Source organism: Camelus bactrianus, chromosome 17, assembly GCF_048773025.1.
Source record: "Camelus bactrianus isolate YW-2024 breed Bactrian camel chromosome 17, ASM4877302v1, whole genome shotgun sequence".
Lineage (NCBI taxonomy): Eukaryota > Metazoa > Chordata > Mammalia > Artiodactyla > Camelidae > Camelus > Camelus bactrianus.
In genome coordinates, this window is record NC_133555.1 from 15172684 (window position 1) to 15193628 (window position 20945).

At 42.4% G+C, this 20945-nt stretch overlaps 1 protein-coding gene across 3 annotated transcripts in view; it reads left to right on the forward strand.

Moving 5' to 3' along the window:
- Positions 1–20945, forward strand: part of PDZRN3 (PDZ domain containing ring finger 3) — a 217322-nt gene that overhangs the window by 177854 nt on the left and 18523 nt on the right. For 2 of the 3 annotated variants that reach the window (XM_010970590.3, XM_074344458.1), the window contains one exon: positions 20596–20843. In XM_010970590.3, coding sequence (XP_010968892.3) covers positions 20596–20843 — 248 coding nt within the window. Of the gene's footprint in view, positions 1–19938; positions 20073–20595; positions 20844–20945 lie in introns of those variants that run through there. The other variant, XM_074344457.1, reaches the window with a different exon arrangement.

Genomic DNA, 20945 nt, shown 5'->3' on the forward strand with positions numbered 1-20945 from the left:
TCTTCTTCTTTTCTTGGTTTGTAGGATTTTTAAAATGATAGTCTGCATACAAGTTCCTCATCAGTTACGAGTTACATTTTCTTCCAGCTGGTGACTTCCCTTTCCCTCTTCTTTACAGTGTCTTGATGAGCCAGATCCCTTAACTGAATGTCATTGAGCATATCAGTCTTTTATTATGGTTTGTGCTTTTAGTCTTTGCTGGGGAGTATGATCTTTACCTTCAAGTCATAGAGCTTCTCTCCTGTGTTTTCTTCTAAAAGTTTTATGTAGGCTTTGCCTTTCACAGTTACCTTTTTTATATATGGTGTAAGGCTGGAGTCCAACTTCATTTTGTCATATGGATTTTCCAGTACCACTTGCAGAAAAGCCCATCTCTTCCCCAAGCAGGGGCAGGGCCAGTTTTCCTGTGTGGTTGGGACTGTTCCTGGCTGTTCTGTTCTCGTCCATTTATTCTCCCAGCACCAGAATGGCACTGAGGGCGTCTAATATCTCTTGCTCTAGTGTGCAGTAATTCTCGGTCCCTGACAGAGCAGGGCCCTTCCCAGAGCCTCCTTGGTGCATTCTTCTTGGCTGTCTATGGTGCTCTGGTCACTCATGGACATGGATGTTCAGCTTGTCAAGGTGACATGTTGGTGGTGGTCTTCTCAAAGTGGGTGGTGAATTCACACGTGTTCATTGTAGCATTGTTTGTAACTACATATATCTTACATATTTTTAAATTCAATATTTAATAAAAATTAAAATATTAATAGAAGACCCAAGAAGAAATATTTTAAAGCCTCTCCCTTCCCCCAATTTGGAAGGAAAGGAAGTCACAAATAGTAATGGGGGAGAAGCAGTTGATAAGCTATAAAGATCTTTATAAAGTGTAGAATACTGCTTTATTTTTTTCTTAACATTAAACATTCTGCATCCACAGAAGAATCTTCTTAACTCGTAACATTTGTTGTAACAGAAGAGAAAATATCTGTAAGACTAGAGTTAGCGCTAGCGTCTTTATAAACACGTTTCCTGACAGTGTGCACGTCTGCATGTTTCTGTATAAAGAAGTCTTCAGCAAAAATGTTGGCCCTTTTTGTGAACAAACAGTGCATAAACCAAATAATGCAGACACTTACTATTCAAAGCATTAAACCAATGAAAAAAGAGTTAATGTGCCAGACATCTGGGAAGATGACAATTTCCTTACCGTGTGTTAAGCAATTTACCATAAAATTACCAGATACATTCCTGTTTTGCCATACGTGGCAATTAATTATTCCCCTCACCTGCTCAAAGTGTCAGTGGTTGGGGCCCATGACATTAAAAGTGACGTGCATTTTAATAAAAAATTCTAAAGGATAGGGACCGATTTTCTGTTATCAGGGGGCTGTTTACTATTTGGGGAGTCGGAAAAACCTCAAGGGAAATTACCATCCTTCATAACAGTATAGCATTTGGCATCAGGAGGTGAAAAGCACATCCTTTCCACCTTAGATACCAGCTACCCCAGGCTGCACTTACCTGTGTGTACTGACGTGGTCCCGGATGGAGTAGTTCCTTAGCCGGAGGTACCTGTCTTCCCCCAGCCTGGCATTTTCCCCTCTCTAGTTCTCACTCTAGCAACTTCCTCAGCCTAAGATTTGTCGTATAGGGCTAGGTATCTGGAGACTTCACAGGAATTAAAGTTGAGGTTGTTTGGCCTGTCTGATCTGTCCCACTCCGATGAAGTTTCTGTGCAAGAGTGGGGCCTGGGAGCCAGTGGTTGTCACCCTAAGAGTGAAGGGAGGGAGGCAGGCACCGTGGGGAAATCAATGTGAAGAGTTAGTGCATCTTTTTTCGCACTTGGCCATGAAGTTTGAGAAGCAACTCTATTCCGTATCCAGCCACAGTGAAGTAATGTCCAGACAAAGGAGGAGGCATTCCAGCATTGTATTATTTATCCTTGAGTTAGCAGTAAAGGCCCAGGGTTAATCTATTCCAGTGATTTGGAGCTGTATGTTTATTAGCATAAGCTAAGCTAAGAATAGCAGTGACGACTACCTTATTGAGTGTATTTCCTGTGCTCGTGGTCTCTGTCCATGTGTTATACACGTGGAACTCTCACATCGCCCCTTATAGTCCAGGTACTACTGCTGTTTCCACTTTCCAGGTGAGAGAACTGAGGGTTCGTTGGAGGTGCTCACTGACTTGCCTGGCATCAGTCAGGTGGTAAGGGGGAGCACGGCCGGTTATCCCAACGCAGGACTGTCTGACTCAGGCACAGGCCTGACAGTGGGCAGGTCCCGCTCTCATTCCTGCCACACACACTTAGACGTCCCTCTGTGGTCCAGGTATCGTGCTGAGTATCTGGCATCTCGCCACGATGGAAGCAGAGTCCCTGCCCTGTGGGGCTGGCATGCGTGAGGAAGAGAGGGAAGGGGAGTCGGAAACTAAATCTTACACCAGTGAGCTTACGGTTACAGTGTAAGGTAAACTGCAAAGGAACGTGGGTCTCGTACAACAGCATCATAGAAAGACCTGACCGGGAAACCGTGCTTGCTTTTCTCCTCTGTCAAGTGAGGTAGGTCTACAGAGGTAGAGGTGACAAGATGTAGCATGTGTTCCTCAGGTGGGAGTTCACCTTGTTTTATTAAGGTAGGAGAGAGATTCCATCTGCACGTTATCCCACATGAGAGTCACCCTCTGGTTGTCCTGAGGCCAGCATTTATTGAGTGCCGACTGTGTTCTCTGGGCCACAGGCTGAAAGACTGAAAACAGCCCCTGTGCTCACAGCGTTCATTTGAGGAGACAAAGCGGAGACCTCCTTTTCCTCAGGGTCAGTGTATGAAAGGGGGAGGCTCACGGCTGTGCCGCAAGTAGCTTTGTGATGTGGAAAGTTCTCTGAGCCTCTCTGAGCCTTAGACTCATCCTCTGAAGCACAGGAATGCAAACTCCTCCTCCTCCTAGGGTGTTGGGAGTGTGCTGGTGAGCTCTGAGATGTCAGAGTGCATGCCTGGAACACAAATGGCACGATACTGCACTGAATGCTGTTACACGTTGTCAAGCGAGCCAATGAAAGGTGGTAAGGGACCAAGGGAGAAAGCTGGCATTTCTAGAGGAGCTGGGGGCAGCCAGGTCTCCAGAATTGGGTCAAAGAGGATTGTCATTATGAGTCGTAGGTCTCCGGGGGAATGGAGCCAGAAAAGCCAACTTCCCTAGACATCCTTGGGTACCGTTGTTGCTACGAAATGTCTGTTAAAGGAACAGTGGAGATTGAGGTTTTTAAAAGATACATGTAAAGTCAAGGCTTCCCCAGAATAATACACAGAAGTGGAACTACACAGTATGTTTGGAGGAGATGCTCAGATTCGGTCCTTTGTTCCATAGGGTTTTTTTTTGTTTTTTTTTTTTTACATTTTTTATTGAGTTTTAGCTATTTTACAGTGTTGTGTCAAATTCCAGTGTAGAGCACAGTTTTTCAGTTATGCATGAACATAACATATATTCATTGTCACATTTTTTTTTTTTTGCTGTGAGCTACCCCAAGATCTTGTATATATTTCCCTGTGCTATACAGTATAATCTTGTTTATCTATTCTGCATATGCCTGTCAGTATCTACAAATTTTGAAATCCCAGTCTGTCCCTTCCCACCCACCTTGGCAACCACAAGTTTGTAATTCTGTGTCTATGAGTCTGTTTCTGTTTTGTATTTATGTTCATTTTTTTTCTTTTTTTTAGATTCCACATATGAGTGATCTCATATGGTATTTTTCTTTCTCTTTCTGGCTTACTTCACATAGAATGACATTCTCCAGGGACATCAGTGTTGCTGCAAATGGTGTTATGTTGTCTTTTCTATGGCTGAATAGTATTTCATTGTATAAATATACCACTTCTTTATCCAGTCACCTGTTGATGGACATTTAGGCTGTTTCCATGTTTTGGCTATAGTAAATAGTGCTGCTATGAACATTGGGGTGCAGGTGTCATCCTGAAGTAGGGTTCCTTCTGGATATATGCCCAGGAGCGGGATTCCTGGGTCATATGGTAAGTCTATTCCTAGTCTTTTGAGGAATCTCCATCCTGTTTTCCACAGTGGCTGCACCAAACTGCATTCCCACCAGCAGTGTAGGAGGGTCCCCTTTTCTCCATAGCCTCTCCAGCATTTGTCATTTGTGGACTTTTGAATGATGGCCATTCTGGCTGGTGTGAGGTGATACCTCATTGTAGTTTTGATTTGCATTTCTCTGATAATTAGTGATGTTGAGCATTTTTTCATGTGCCTATTGATCATTTGTATTTCTTCCTTGAAGAATTGCTTGTTTAGGTCTTCTGCACATTTTTGGATTGGGTTGTTTGGTTTTTTTTTCTTATTATGAGCTGCTTATATATTCTGGAGATCAAGCCTTTGTCGGTTTCATCGTTTGCAAAAATTTTCTCCCACTGCATTGTAGTTTTGTTTTACTTATGATTTCCTTTGCTGTGCAGAAGCTTGTAAGTTTTAGGTCCCACTTGTTTATTCTTGCTTTTATTTCTATTGCTTGGGTAGACTGCCCTAGGAGAACATTTTTGAGATGTATGTGAGATAATGTTTTGCCTATATTTTCTTCTAGAAGGTTTACTGTATCTTGTCTTATGTTTAAGTCTTTGATCCATTTTGAGTTTATTTTTCTGTATGGTGTAAGGGAGTGCTCTAGCTTCATTGCTTTACATGCTGCTGTCCAGTTTTCCCAACACCATTTGTATGTTCTTGCCTCCTTTGTCGAAGATTAGTTGACCGAAAGTTTGTGGGTTCATTTCGGGGCTCTCTGCTCTGTTCCATTGGTCCATATGTCTGTTTTTGTACCAATACCATGCTGTCTTGATGACTGTAGCTCTATAGTATTGTCTGAAGTCTGGGAGAGTTATTCCTCCAGCCTATTTCTTTTTCTTCAGTAATGCTTTGGCAATTCTAGGTCTTTTGAGGTTCCATATAAATTTTACTGTGATTTGTTCTAGTTCTGTGAAATATGTCCTCGGTAATCTGATAGGGATTGCATTTAAGCTGTAAATTGCCTTGGGCAGTGTGACCATTTTAACAGTATTGATTCTTCCAATCCAGGAGCATGGGATGTCTTTCCACTTTTTAAAGTCTTCTTTAATTTCCTTCATCAATGGTTTATAGTTTTCCATGTATAAGTCTTTCACCTCCTTGGTTAGATTTATTCCTAGGTATTTTATTACTTTGGGTGCTATTTTAAAGGGGATTGTTTCTTTATTTTCTTTTTCTGTTGATTCATCATTAGTGTAAAGAAATGCAACTGACTTTTGAACGTTAATCTTGTAACCTGCTACGTTGCTGAATTCTTCGATTACTTCTAGTAGTTTTTGTGCAGACCTTTTAGGGTTTTCTATATATGGTATCATGTCATCTGCATATAGTGACACTTTTACCTCTTCTTTTCCAATTTGGATCTCTTTTATTTCTCTCTTGCCTGATTGCTGTGGCTAGGACTTCCAAGACTATGTTGAATACAAGTGGTGATAGTGGGCAGCCTTGTCTTGTCCCAGATTTTAGTGGGAAGCTTTTGAGTTTTTCACCGTTGAGTACTATGCTGGCTGTATGTTTGTCATATATAGCTTTTATTATGTTGAGATATGTTCCCTCTATACCCACTTTGGTGAGACTTTTTTTATCATAAATGGGTGTTGAACTTTATCAGATGCTTTTTCTGCATCTTTTGAGATGATCATGTGGTTTTTGTCCTTTCTCTTGTTGACATGATGTATTACATTGATTGATTTGCGTATGTTGAACCACCCTTGTGTCCCTGGGATGAACCCCACTTGATCGTGATATATAATCTTTGTATGTACTGTTGGATTCTATTTGATAATATTTTGGTTAGGATTTTTGCATCTATGTTCATCAGTGATAGTGGTCTGTAATTCTCTTTTTTGGTGGTGTCTTTGCCTGGTTTTGGTATCAGGGTGATGGTGGCTTCATAGAATGGGTTTGGGAGTATTCCCTCATTTTCAATCTTCTGGAAGAGTTTGAGAAGGACTGATATGAGTTCTTCTTTGTATGTTTGGTAGAATTCCCCAGTGAAGCCGTCTGGTCCTGGACTTTTATTTGTAGGGAGGTTTTTTATTGCTAATTCGATTTCATTTCTGGTGATCTGTTTGTTCAAGTGGTCAGTTTCTTCTTGATTCAGTCTTGGTGGACTGTATGTTTCCAGAAACTTGTCCATCTCCTCTAGGTTATCCATTTTGCTTCCATATAGTTTTTCATAATCTTCTCATATGATATTCTGTATTTCTATGTTATTTGTTATAATTTCTCCATTTTTCCTTTCTTATTTTGCTTATTTGTGCTCTTTTTTCTTCTTTGTGACAGAGGCTTGTCGATTTTATTTGCTTTTTTAAAAAAACAGCTTTTGGTTTGATTGATTTTTTTTCTGTTTTTTGTTTTTTTTTTTTTTTAATCTCTATTTTATTTCCTCCCTGATCTTTATTATTTCTTTCCTTCTGCTGACTTTTTGGGGTTTTTTGCTCTTCTTTTTCTAATTCTTTTAGCTGGTGGGTTAGATTGTTTGAGATTGTTCTTCTTTTTTGAGGAAGACCTGTAGCACTATAAACTTCCCTCTTAGTACTGCCTTTGCTGCGTCCCATAAATTTTTCTGTGGTTGTGTTTTCATTTTCATTTGTCTCAAGGTATTTTTTAATTTCAGTTTTGATTTCATCATTGACCCATTGGTTTTTTAATAGCATGTCATTTAATCTCCATGCTTTCCTTTTTTTCTCCTTTGTTTCTCTATAGTTGATTTCTAGTTTCATGGCATTGTGGTCAGTAAGATGCTTGAGATAATTTCTTTCTTCCTAAAATTGTTCAGGCTTCTTTTGTGCCCAAGTACATGATCAATCCTAGAAAATGTTCCAGTGCACTTGAAAAGAATGTATATCTTATTCTAGGGGGGTGTAATGCTCTGAAAATATCCACCAAATCTAATTTTTCTATTGTATCATTTAATTTCTCTGTTGCCTTATTTATTTTCTTTCTGGAAGATCTGTCTAGTGATGTTAATGTGGTGTTAAAATCTCCAACAGTGATTGTATTCCCATCAATATCCCCCTGTATCTCTGTTAGTAATTCTTTTATGTACTTAGGTGTTTCTATATTGGGTGCATATATATTAACAAGTGTAATATCCTCATCTTGTATTATTCCTTTAATCAGTATAAAATGTCCTTCTTTATCTTTCTTTATGGCCTTTGTTTTAAAGTCTATTTTGTCTGAAATCAGTACTGCTAAACCTGCTTTTTTGGCTTTTCCATTTGCATGGAATATCCTTTTCCATCCTTTCACTCTCAATCTATATGTGTCCTTCTCCCTAAAGTGGGTCTTTTGTATGCAGCATATTGAAGGTTCTTGCTTTATTATCCAGTCTGCCACTCTGTGTCTTTTGATTGGAGCATTTAGTGTATTAACATTGACAGTAATTAATGATATATATGTGTTTATTGCCATTTTAAACTTATTTTTGCAGTTGATTTGGTATTTCCTCTTTGTTCCTTTCTTCTTCCTTTCGTGGTTTGGTACTTTTCCTTTGTATTATCTTGGATTTTATTTAGTTTTTGTGACTCACTTCTAAGTTTTTGGCTTTAAGGTACCGTCGAGTATGTTTTGAACACCTACAGGGTGCCAAGTGAGGACAGCCACTGGCCGTGCTGCAGTGGTTGCAAATTAAAATGTTCCTGGTCCTCACAGTTCTTACCACCCAGAGATGGAGGAGGATGTCACCAGGTTGCTGCTCGGGTGAAAGCGCCCCTGTGGCCAGCACTGTGGTGGCCGGTTGCAAGCACTAGGGGCCCTGGGTTAGGACCCAGTCACGGGGCGGCCAGGCCGAGCCTCCTGGTCATGGGAGCGTGGGGCCATCGGCAGAAGCCAGGCAGAGGCTCTGGGGCAGGAGGATCCCGGGGTTTCTAGGAAAAGCCTTTCATTAGTAATACTTGTGTGTGCATGCGTCCCATATGCTCTCGTACCCGGAGAGGGCTTTGTTTCCAGGGTGCTGTGTCAAGTTGGAGACATGCTCGTTGAACTGCAGCCAGTGAAAACACTTTCAAAAGCATAAAAGTGCTGTTTCGGTGGTGGTGTGATTCTACAACATGTGTTTGAAAGAAGAAATGTTCAGGGAAGGCATTAAAAATGTTAGCCATATCCCTGCCAAACTAAAAAGCTAATGCCAGGAGTGAGGGGATATGTGTTTTGTAATTACAGATTTTTTAAAAGGCTTTTAGAGTTACACACTCATATCAATAAATAGGAGCCCATATTATTACTTCCAGCTCTAATTTGACATAATCAAAATCATGTACACAGACTGGCCTTTCTCTCTCTCTGGAAAAACCCTACATTTCCTCCTATTCTCATTGCATTATCAAGTGTTTTGTTTGCTTCATTAATTCCTTCCCAAGTGATTTGCTCCTAGTAGGTTTCTAGCAAGTTCCGCCCACGTCTCATAAATCATCTTAGAAAATGCTGCACGTTCTTCTCCGTCCTGGGGACTAGAGTCCTCACACCAATTCCTGTGCCCCTGCAAATAGTTGTATTCGCCCTCCTCTCAGAAAATTACCATCTTCTGTTTCGTTATTAAAACTCTCTACCGATGTAACAGCAGAGGAGAGATTTCAGAAGGGGGCGCTGGCCAGCCCCTCGCTGGAGAACTCCACTGCTCTCTGTGCTGGAACATACTCAAGGTCATTTTGTCATCTAAACAGTTTCTCCAGGTGGCCGTAGGCAGAGGAGTTCATCTCCTCTCTGCCCCCTGCTGGACCTGAGAGTTGGGGGGATGTTTGAAAGGACCTGCTACCCTGATGGGATAGTTCTGTGTAATCAAAACAGACAGCAGGAAAATGAAATCAAGAGGTTTTAACTGAGTATCCAGAGGATGTGAAAGTATTTGGGGGCACAAGTCTTGCTCCCGGGATGTGACAGGATTGTTGGAGCAGGGGACAGTGGAACTGTGTCTAGAGAGGCAGGCAGGCACCCAGCCAGGTGATGGGCAATCTGAAATGATCAAGGAGGACCTCAGGGTCCCGTGAGATTCACCCAGCAGTATAAATCATCATCAGTCTAGAGTAAGCCCCCCTTTTAAGCCCCCCTTTTACAGTTGAGGAAACTGAAGCCCAGAAAGGACTCATGGTTTCTTTTGAAAAAAGTATTATATTTTGTCTACTTTATCTTACTGTCCCATCATCTACCAGTTACAAAATTCATGTGTTTGTGATTTAGTGTTTTTAATCCAGTTCATAGTTTCTACGATTATCTTGAATTTTATTTTTTATTTCTCTTCGGTTCCACAAACTTATCACAGGCCTCCTATATGCTAGGTGTCCTGTGCAGCTGACATACACGATTATTTGGCCATTCTTATTTCCCAGAGTTTAATCACCAAAAAAGCGAGGATCAATTATTACAATGTGGTCATATTTTAAGCCCTTCGGTGCCTGTGAAGTCAAGAGGGTGAGTCATTTTATTTCCTATTTTAGAGCTGATTAATATCCAAGGATGTCATCATTATTCTTTTTGTGCCATTTATAAATCACAGTTATAAATCTTTGAGAAAGAAGTCCCAACATAAGTTTATTTTTGATTCATAAAGGTTCTAAATCTTCCCGGTTTCTGTTTCTTCCACCGTAGATGCCTCCAGAGTCAGTTATTCTCACTTATTTTCATTGGTTCTTCTTTCAAACCCAGCATTTTCAGAAGTCTGCATTAATTCCTCACAGCCACTGTCAGGTAACTGCATATCCGAGTGGCAAGAACTTAGAATTTATACAATCTATTGATGTAAAGTTGTTCCTGGTCTCCAGTTGTAAGAGAGGGTCTCAGCAAAGTATGAACATTTTGTCAATCCAGTAAAGTTAGGTCTGGATTCATTATTGCTTGAAAGCACTCCTAGAGGGGATATTTATGCGTCTTACAGATGGAACATGAGCTGGTGGGGTGAAGGTTGGCTTTTTTTTTTTAACATTTTTTTATTGATTTATAATAATTTTACAATGTTGTGTCAAATTCCAGTATAGAGCACAATTTGTCAGTTATACATGAACATATATATATTCATTGTCACATTTTTTTCTCTGTGGGCTACCATAAGATCTTATATATAGAAGGTTGGCTTTTTTTTGGACATTTGATTCAAATTTAGAAATAGATTTCAGCCCCACAGAAAAGAGGCAACTATTTTCTCCTCTAACCTACATTTCTGCAACAAGCTGAGCAACAGTTTGCAATTAAAAATTTAGAATTTTGTCAAGGCTCAGGATGAATACAAGGTTAGTTTCTGTGCTTTAATTATGTCAACTAGATAAGCAGTGAAATGGTGCCTGTCCCCAGCCACACAGCATCACTGTCCACAGTGATGGTGTCAGAATGAAATATGGAGACCTGCTCCCACTCTGAGCACATCTGAGCAACAAGGGCTGCCCTGCTAACCGCAGGCTCCAATTCTGCAATTTTTCTTTTCCTTCCTAGTTCTGATCATGAGCAGATTAGAGAAAATTTCATAATGTAAATGCCAACAATTACCCAGCATAATACCACTTGGAACTCCTGATGCCCAAGAAGGGTCAAAACTAAGAATCCAGGAAATCTGTAAGTGGACATGGTTTGGGTTTTTAATACAGTTCTTAAACACCAATAATGTGGGATACTTTATGCGAAGAACAGAGTTTCAGGAGCCAGTGGGTGGAGCTGCCCTCTTTGAAGGTGAGGAACGTGTCACATTTCGCAGGGGACTGTTGGGATAGGAGACTGAGTAGCTTTATTAATCAGCCATCACAATAAACCATTCTTCCTCCTGTAATCTAACCTTGTTGTGGTTTTCCAGCAAAGGGGTGGAGATGTAGGATTCCAGAGTCTTAGGAAGCAAAGTGTCCAGCAATGATGGGTAGCTGAGGTCGGGGCAAGGACAGCAAGTAGTGAACATCCACAGGAACTTGTGAGGAAAGCCCCCAAGAAGGAGTGGGGACTTAGGGCCCTGGCCATTACAGGGAGCCTGTGTTTAGGGAGGAATCCAGCAGCAGAACCGCACAAGTTCTCTAGAAACCCAGAACCTGCCTAGGTCCTTACTCATTTCAAGTTTTTGAAATGAGTTAATAGCTCTGGAACCCTGAGGCAAGTCCCTTAGAGTCTCAGCTTCCTGTCAAAATGGAAATAACATGGGGGTGGGGAGGGCTCCATTCCTAAGTATCTCTTTGGTCTGCTTGGGCCACTTCCGCCACTTTCTTCCTAGCCTCTTCCAGTCCATTCTTCACACAGCAGCCAGTGCTGTGACTGTGTCTCTCAGATGCAAATCTGAACACGTATCCTTTCCTGTCAATTCTCTACCCCCTCTTAAGTCATCTCAAAACCAAAGTCCTACCTATAGCCCCTGAGAGTCAGCATGGTCTGTGCCTGCCCACCCCTCCAGTCTCATCACATAAGCATCTCTGTTCCTCCTGTCCTGACGCTCATGTGGACCAGGTTTCTTCCTGCCACAGGGCCTTTGCACATGATGCTCCCTCTGTCTGGAATACTCTCTCCTCTCTTCCTCCCCACATAAATCCTGATTTATCTTTAACATGTCTTCTGATTTGTCTTCAACATGTCTTCCTCAGTGGAGCTCCCTCTTCCTAACACCTGCCCCTCTATCTCTGCCAGGTTCTATTTCCTTCCCTGAGTTAGGGGATTGTCAGCATGTCTCTTTAACCAGACTAGGAACTTCCTGGGGGCAGCTCCCATTACTGGTTTTGCTCACTAATGCAGTGAGGTTTCAATAATGGTATTGGGCAACATAGTCATTCTCAGTATTTATTATTCATGTGCTGAATGCACACAAATGAGTGATTGAATGTACATTGCCTACCCATGGTGTGTGGTCCAGAGAAAATAATCAGAAGTATTAGACATTTATCGCTCAAAGAAGTAAAAGGATGTGTACTGTCAAGTAGCTGTGGTCTTTGTTTTTTTGTTGTTTTTGTTGTTGGGGGTGATTAGGTTTACTTATGTATTTATTTACTTTAGAGGAGGTACTGGGGATTGAACCCAGGACCTCGTGCATGCTAAGCATATGCTCTACCACTTGAGCTAGACCCTCCCCCCTAGCTGTGGTCTTTGCATGACACTTTGAATTCCAGCCATACTTTCTAGTTTTCCGCCAATGTAGAACTTCTAAATATGCTTCTTTGGAAATTGGAGGTATTTGAGAAGATAGATCATAATTTATTTAGAAGGGTGATTGTGGACAAGTCAACTAATAATTACTACAGTAGGGAGACAAAAGAAAAACTAGCCATTCTCTCCACATTCGGTGGTAGTTTTATTTTTATTCTGACACCAGGCCCTTTCCAGTTGATTTTTTTTAAACCCCTAAGACTACATTTAATCTTTATGTCGTTTTATTCGAGGAGCCTGTCACTGTCACTTTAATGGAAATTTTACTAATCTGTCTGAAACTCACTAGATGAACTATAGCTGGCGATGCAGGAGTCAGAATTAGTTTTCGTCTAAGTGATACACATCATAATTTTATGTCTTTGGATAGAAAATGGAAAACAAAAAAAGAACAAAGAGAGATTCCCAACCACTATTTGAGGCTACACAGGTCCATGAGCGCCAGGAAATTCTATTTGAAGTGAAATCAACTTTAGCTTTAATTTTCTTTCTGACGTTCACTAGTTTGTTACCTGACCTTTGTGTTGTGTAGAGATAGTCAGGAAATTTCACAATCCTGTTAAGAGAAGCAAATAAAGGGGCGGCCATTAAGGCCAGTAAGCATTTTTCAAAATTAGCTTTCTTGGCCTGACTCCTCTTTAAGATTCAAAAGCTTCCAAAAGCCTGATGCTACAGATTTCATTACTGCTCGAGTTTTCTCTTTTAACAAAAGACTCCTTTTGCCCTAATTGGACTATTTCAAATAGTGTTCCACTGCCAGGACTTCACAAAATGCCCTGGGACGTGGATGTTCATGTTCGTAGGACGAGATGTGCTAAAATTTGATGAGACATGTTAGTAAGAAAGGGATTAAGAGAAGAAATAGGTTCCCCTCTGCTTTCAGCTTCTCTGCAAGTAATTAGGAAGGGGGTGGGTTAGTGAACATCTAAAACTAGTGTTCTTTCCTCTCTGCTCATTAAGCATGGTCCCAACACCACGGTGAGCTCCTGGGTAAGCTCAGCTGACAGAGGCCCACCCCTCCAGCAGCGCCATACCCCCAGGGCACGTCCAGTGAGTGTCCTCCTCTGGGGAGGATCTGTGTTCTTCCCACTGGAGACTCACTGTCCTTGTCTGGGGTCCACCCCACTCTTGCTGATGACGCTTTTTCACCCCACCCTCCCTTCTTGGGATCAGCGTAATCAGCTGTTCACACTTCCTCTGCTGTGGGGCTGAGGCCAGGTCAGAGCACGCCAGCTGTGCTGCCCAGGGGTGAGAGCGCGCATGCGCAGGTGGGCAGACCTGGTTCCAGTCCCACCTCTCCTGCTCGTGAGCTGCACAACTTGTAGGAAGCTGCTTAAACTCCTCACCGGGCTTTTATTTCTTTGTCTGTAAAAGGAGAGGTAATACCACTTACCTCACCAGTGACCTTCTTATTGTGAAATGGGATGAGACTGTCCATATAAAATACTTAGCATATATAAAATATTTAAATAACAAGGTTCTACTGTATAGCACAGGGACCTTTATTCAATATCTTGTAATAACCTGGAATGAAAAAGAATATTAAAATGAAGATATACACATAAATGAATCACTATGCTGTACACCAGAAGTTAACAAAACATTTTAAACTGACTATACTTCAATTTAAAAAAAAAAAAAAAGTACTGAGCACAGTGCCTGGCCCAGCGCTGACACCCAGTACTTAGAGTTCAGTGTGTGACATCCTTGAGATGGATGCCGGGGTCCTGAAAAGGCCTCCTTTTCCCCATAAATGAGTAGACTATAGAATCTTTTTTATGGGTATTCTTATGTGATTTATTTGCAGTAAAGTTTTTATGGAAATTTGGCAGCTGGGATTTTTAGGAGCCACACGTGGGCCAGCATCTCCTGGAAAAGTGGTGACTATGAACCCAACTCCTTTCTAAGTCCTTTCAACCCGTCTTCACACCTCCACTTATAGATGAGAGACAAGGCGAGGTGGGTAGCTGGTCCAGGTTCATAGGGCTGTAACCACAGCTAACACTGGGCCCTGTGCTAAGATCTTTAATTGTCACAAAAGGAGGTAATTCCTTTAATATCCCCCATTTCCAGCGGAGGACACTGGGGCACACAGGGTAGAATAATTTACCTGAAGTCACATACCTGGTAAATTGGTAGAGCAGGGATTCAGACCCCTGTGTGTCTCACCCCACCAGAAGTGGTTCAAATATACTGTAATTTGATGGATGTCTGCACTCTCGTTTACAGTGGGATTTGAGGGTGATGCTATCAAGGCTTCCGACATAGATAAGCAAGATTTTGTTGATAAAGGTAGGATTTTTACCTTAAGCATCTTACAATATTTCATGACTAGTATTTTTTAATCTGAATACATACATGATTTTTAGCCTCTGTCTTTAAGACATGTCGTCTCTTTCATCACTGGGACACCAGGATTTAGGGAAAATAAGTAAAGGACTTTAAAACCTGACTGGTTTCAGTTAGACACAAGGAAGACTTCTCTAATACGACAATTTCCCAGGCTCTAAATTCATCCATGCAGGATGCTCAGAGTGTAATTAGGGGGGAATCTTCCAGTTAAAGAAACACTAAACCTAGGGACATAACATCAGGACCTGTTTAGAAATGACTGTGGACAAACCCCACCGCGGTCCCTACTGCAAACCAAGCGCACCCGTACAGATGGAAGTTTTACCACGTAGGATTTCAGGTCTATGTGAGCAGAGTCTGTTTATCCATACAGATCTCTACAGTGAGCGCTTTCTGCAGAAGGACATTAATTTGAGATACATTCATTCATTAAGACTCATATTCCTTCCTAAGTGCCATAATACCTGCATTTTAGGCAGGCTGGCCTTCCCTTTATAAGGCCCAGAGCAGACTATGAATTTGAGATAAATTAAGACAGACAGGAGTTCCCTGAATGAAAAAAGATCTTTTTAAAATCCAGCCTAAGTCAGGGCTTGAAACCTTTCACTTTTCCGTATGTGGTTTAGTATCGTCTATTGCTTCCAGTGGAATCTAAGTTTTAATTAGTTTGAAAACAGAGGTGTGATATTTTACAGAATGAAATCACTGCCCCTGTATTTAATTAAATGAACCCTATAAAAGTTGGGTTTTAGCCTGGGGCATAATTTATAGTAGGCTGGTTTTAAAATTGCATTAGCACTTCATACCGAGGTCATTTGCACATGTAATAGAAATCGAGGTGATGGTGGTACGCTGATCCTCGTCTTCCCATAAACAGAAACTTGCTTTCTAATACGGAGAGAGTATGGTATGACTTTTCCAACTATATTTTAAAATATCCTGAACTGCTTACAATTATGTTGTAGGGAATTTTAAAAGCTTTCTGGCTCTTGTTCCGAAAGGAGATTTTTTTTTAAGTGTATGACAATAGTTTTATCAATGGAATTTATTGGTAGACAGTGAAAACCAAGACTGTTTCTAGGTCATGGGCTCAATTAGTGTTCCAGTGTGCACAGTCTCAGATCAACCTGGCCTCCTTGACCCTATCAAATCCCTCAGTAAGATGCCCCAGTGAAGTGCTACCCACAGTGCGCTCCATCTGACCATTTCTTAAGTGGCTCCCACGTGCTATGGCCTCATTTTTTCCCCAAGAAATGTTTCCAAGTGGCATCTCATCAGCCAGGAGGGGAATAAGTCTCACTAAATAACCTCAGTAAATGGTGAATGAGTGAAAGATGGACAGATGGATGTTCAATGAAATCTACCCCAAAGTGGAAAAACACACAAGCTTTGCTTAGTTCTCAGGACTGTGGAAAACGTCGTCATGAGCACTTCATACAAAGAGCCACAGTCCTGGTACCCAGGCTTAAAGACAACCAGGAAGGAATCAGTCCACGCCCTCAGCATCATGGTCTGTCTTGTCACTGCAGACCTTACACTAAAGGACTTCTTTAGTGTCCAGTCATATTTGCAGCAGCGATGTGTGCCCTGAGACAAACTGGTTGGATTTTCCACCCTAATTGCACCTACGTCCCAGGGGACCATCCAGAGCCTTAGGTGAATAACTAAAGCATTTAATTTATAATAAAGTTTGCAATCAGCATTTCTTCTTCCAAAACATTCCATTTACTTGGTTTTAGAGCTGCATAAACTGTTTTAAAAGCAATCTGCTCAATTGGGCGAGTTAATGATATTTAATTTGACTGGGCCAAACGTCACGGGATGAACATCCCTCCTGTAATTGCAGCCATCATCAGCGCCGTTTTGTGTAATGTACATGTAATGCTAATCCCGGGAATAAAGGTTGTCATTCTCGGCTGGCTGACGGCGTGCACCGGAGTCATCACCTCGCTAACTCTCTCAGTGATGTGATTCCAGGATGACAGTGTAATAAGTGTTATGTGCACAAGGTAATTCAAAACAAATTTGGCTGCAAAAATGGATTGTCTGGATAGTAAACTCCTTGCTTTGTCTCATCATCTTTTAAGAGAATGTAATGATGCCTAAAATACCTTGTCAAGAAGCTTGTGTGGCAGGGGTCAAGTCCCGGAAAATTTATCTATTGCACCCCCCTCGGAGAATCCCAACCTGCGGGCTGAAAATAGTAATGTATATGTTGGTAGGTCGCCCAGGAACATTTGGGCTGGGAACCTCCCTGAGAAATAAAAGACACCTTTCAGTGCGCAAATGTCTCTTAAGACCACATAACTAGGCTGCATTTTGCTTCTTTGATGTGGAGACTGTCTTCTCCTGGGAAAATGTGACTATTTTGGGGTAGGAGCCCCAGTGGCACTGGTATCTTAGTAAATCCTTATTATTTGCATGCTAGGCTATAAAGTAGATTATCTCATTAAACTTTATAATAACCCTAAGAGGCCTGACACTATAATTACATTTATTTTGCACATGAGGAAACTTGAGACTCGGAGAATAAATGGCCCAAAACGACAGTGGTCTGATCACTGTAGCAGCCCCTGGGCACTCCACTCCTGAGCTGTAAGAAAGGAGGAGGTCACCTGGCCCGTGGAGGGGCATGTCTGAACGGGTCTGATTAACATGCATGTGGCACTGGGCTTCTGAAATTGCTCCCTCGGGCCCAACAGTCAGATATGCCTTCCTGTGGAACCTTAAGCAGGGTTGATGTTCTGGCGGGGGTTTGGCAGGCATTTCACAGCCTCCCTGAAGTCTCGGGCCTCCTCTTGGGTTTCCCTCTACTCTGTCTCTGCATCTGAGGCCATAGGGATGTTATGGATATTGCCGCGTTGACGTCTTTTAGTAACAGTTCCCACAGTTGGACTGATTCAGAAAAGCAGTCCTGCGTTCGTAATTGTGTGCACCAAGACACAGGGGAGCCTCTGCCCTTGAGAATCATCTCAGCTTAGACTGATGCAGGCAGGTCCTTGCTGTTTAATTTTCTAGGTACCATATGAGCATCTCAGTGGTTCTAGCATTGGTTGTAACACCTTTACAAGTAAAGCAATAGGTAAGATATACTCCTAGTCAAAAAAGCATTTTCACTCGTTTTTTTACAGATCAGTGTCTATAGAAACAAATAATACATTCCTGCCTAACTTTACATCTGTGTGATGCCTACACCTGTCAGGATGTTTTGGGCTACAGGCAGTTAAGATCCAAGTTACAGTGGCCTAAAGTATTGCAGATTGTATTACCAAATGTGACAAGAAGTTTGGGGTTAAGAGGTTCTAAGCATAGTCAGTTCATCTGCTCAGTGATAATCATCAAGAGACCCCAGTTCTCCAGTTTTCTGCCCCGCATCCCTCTGTGTATTAACCTGGCCTCAGAGACCCGGCTCCCAACATGGTACCAAGATGCTCCTGTGAGTCCAAGCAACACACGCAGACAGCTTGCCCAGAGGCAGAGAAGGGCCAGTCGTATCTCGTGTCCTGTTAAGAATGAACAAATCTGACATATGCCCCTTCCTGTCCACCAGAAGTACGGCGCACAGCCACGCCTAAATTGATCGCTGAGTGATAGAAACCAGACCGCCGTGAGAGGCGAAAGCCAGTTAAATCCATACCTCGGGTCTCCCCCAGAGGGAACGCTCTCTGGTTTGGTGGAAAGAAAACAAAATCCAAGCTCTCTTACTTAGCAGAGAGGAAGCAGGAGGAACGAGGAGGGAAGCTTTTTATCCGGCAGCTGACCTTTCTGCTGTGATATTTCCAAGACCTAATTGTGTGGATAAAAGGAGAGATTTTATAGGATTGATGGATTTTTTTTTTTTTTAGACACAATTGTTAAAAGACTCCTAGAGGAAAATCCCATGTTCACTCCCTTTTTGCAAAAGGCCTTGTATTTATAGAAAGAAAACACAGATTTGACACAACCGATTCAAAAGTCTTCGTGTCTGAGTTCACTGTGGGTAAACCTACCTTTAGTGCAAGCCATTCCGAGAGTGATGACCTGGCATTGGCCAAACTGACATCCCCTAAGGATGCTATCTGTAGCATTAATTTAATCCAGGGAGAAATTTACTGTTGCATCATGAATTCCTATAGGGTATGACTCTTGGGGAGACGCAGTAATAGAAAGTCAGGCTCAGGTAGCTCGGCCGCAGCGTGAACTCACTGCGCTCCATCTTGTGCTCCGTTGCCTTGTCCCCACCTCATTCTCAAGCCCTCAGCGCTCTAGGCTCTGGGCAGGGAAGAAGTCAGGATGCTCAGCTGATTTGGACAGCTAGAAAAGAATTCCTTTGTGTCCTTTCATTCTTTCCTCAATGGAAGGAAAGGGAAGACAGCGGTGGTGTTGAATCCTGGTGTTCCCAGTCCTCCTGGGTGAGCAATTTTAAGAGTTTGATGGTTCAGCCACTCACTTATTAACTGGCACACTTGAGTCGGTTTGCAGCCCAGAGTTCTTGTTCTGCCTAACTCCTTCATGATGACAGTAAATTACTTAAGTGGATGGAATCCAGATCATTAATAATCTCCGCTGGCATGATTCATTCAGGCCTCCTTACAAGGAAAGAATCTGACATCTATTCCTCAACCCGACAGTAGTTTACAAGGCACTCCAACCTGAGAGTGCTTGTCCCTGTAGGGCCAGAGTGAAAGGGTTTAGAAAAAATAGAGATACAGCTGCATAATCAGTACTTGGGTTCTGCTTGGACAGAAGTGCCCTACCTCAGTGGATGGACCAAATCGTCAGTGTGCTTCAAAGTACACGATGCTAAGGCGGGAAATGTAGATGCCAGACAGGAAAAGGGTCAGTATTCGCTTTGGCATTTATAAGCAAATGACATGATTTTGTCATTGTGCCTGTCCAGAGAAGATTTGAGAAGCTGAGGAACTTCAGCAAACATACATTGTGCAGAATATGATTCCTATACCATCATTTTGTATTTGACTTTAAAAAGTAGACCCACCACGTGGGGAATAATATGAAAATATTTCACAGCCTGGTAACTCTCAAGCAAGTGCAATCATTAGACACCATCAAGCTATTGGAACACCATGTCATGTTCCTTTGCTGTGGGAGATGGGACAGGAAAGGTAAATTATATAGTTGGGCTTCCGTGTTGCTTGGAATGACTTCCTTGTCTAGAAATAAGGTTCTGCCTTCTATTTCCTCTTGTGTAAGCCATTCTAAAGATAGCTGTGTTCAGTTAGCTTGGAGTCTACCATTGGAAAGAATCCTGGATGCAGCATCCAATATTCTGACCCACCAGTAACTAGCAGGGTGATCTCATGTGGTTTATTTGTGGCTGGGAGGGGAGGGAGATGAATGCGCTCGTGGCCCCGCTGACTTCCCAGGACTGTGATGAGAGAACTCTTAAGAGGTATCATGATTTAAGTCACGAGTGGGCAGTGGGCAGTCAGTACAGGCACCGGGGGCACAGCAGTGGCAAGGGGCACAGCAGTGGCAAGGAACTCACCACACGCGGTGGGAAACAGCACAGCAGTGAAGCTAGAGGTTGTTTCCCAAACAGCGGCCAACATGGCGGGCATGTGAGTTCCTCCTGTCCGCCTGCCCTGTCCACCTATGGCCTGTGTGATCATTTACTTCGTGTTTTCCACTGACTTATTTAACGAAAAGCAAAGGCATTCATTTTAGAAGGAAACATCATGTCTCTTCCATAGAAGGAAAACTAATGTCACCTGACACGAACCAGGAAAATACACACCATTAAAGCACAGCAACGTCATTAAGTTCTGGCCAGCACTTACTGCCTGATGAAGGCTTTGAGCCTGAGGCTGCTCTGTTCTCTCGCAGACAAGATGAGGGGGTGATGAAGTTGTTTCAGACATTCCAGTAGGAAGCCAAGACTTCCCCACCATGATTTATTATTTCATGTCAGATCTGCTCCCCCAGACTCACCCACTCCCCACCAGGCAATCCTTGGGAAACCTCAGAGAAAGAAGTAAAATTCTCTGACACCCCCAAGTTTTCCTTTCTGCTACTTGCACACGAAAACTTCTTTCCACTTCTGCTTAACTATAATCCTCTGTCACTCTAAATATTTTTGCACAGGTCAACGGCAAAGACTTATCCAGAGCAACTCATGACCAGGCTGTGGAAGCTTTCAAGACGGCCAAAGAACCCATCGTGGTACAGGTGTTGAGGAGAACGCCTCGAACCAAAATGTTCACGGCTCCATCAGAGTCACAGATGGTGGACACGGGAACCCAGACCGACATCACCTTTGAGCACATCATGGCTCTTACTAAGATGTCGTCGCCCACCCCGCCTGTGCTGGACCCCTACCTCCTGCCTGAGGAGTAAGTAACAGTCTGGTGCGTGGGGAATGTCTTAAGTGGGGCACAGAAGTACGGGGAAGTTGGCTTTTTTCCCGTTCCACGTGGTGAAAACAAAATGAACAC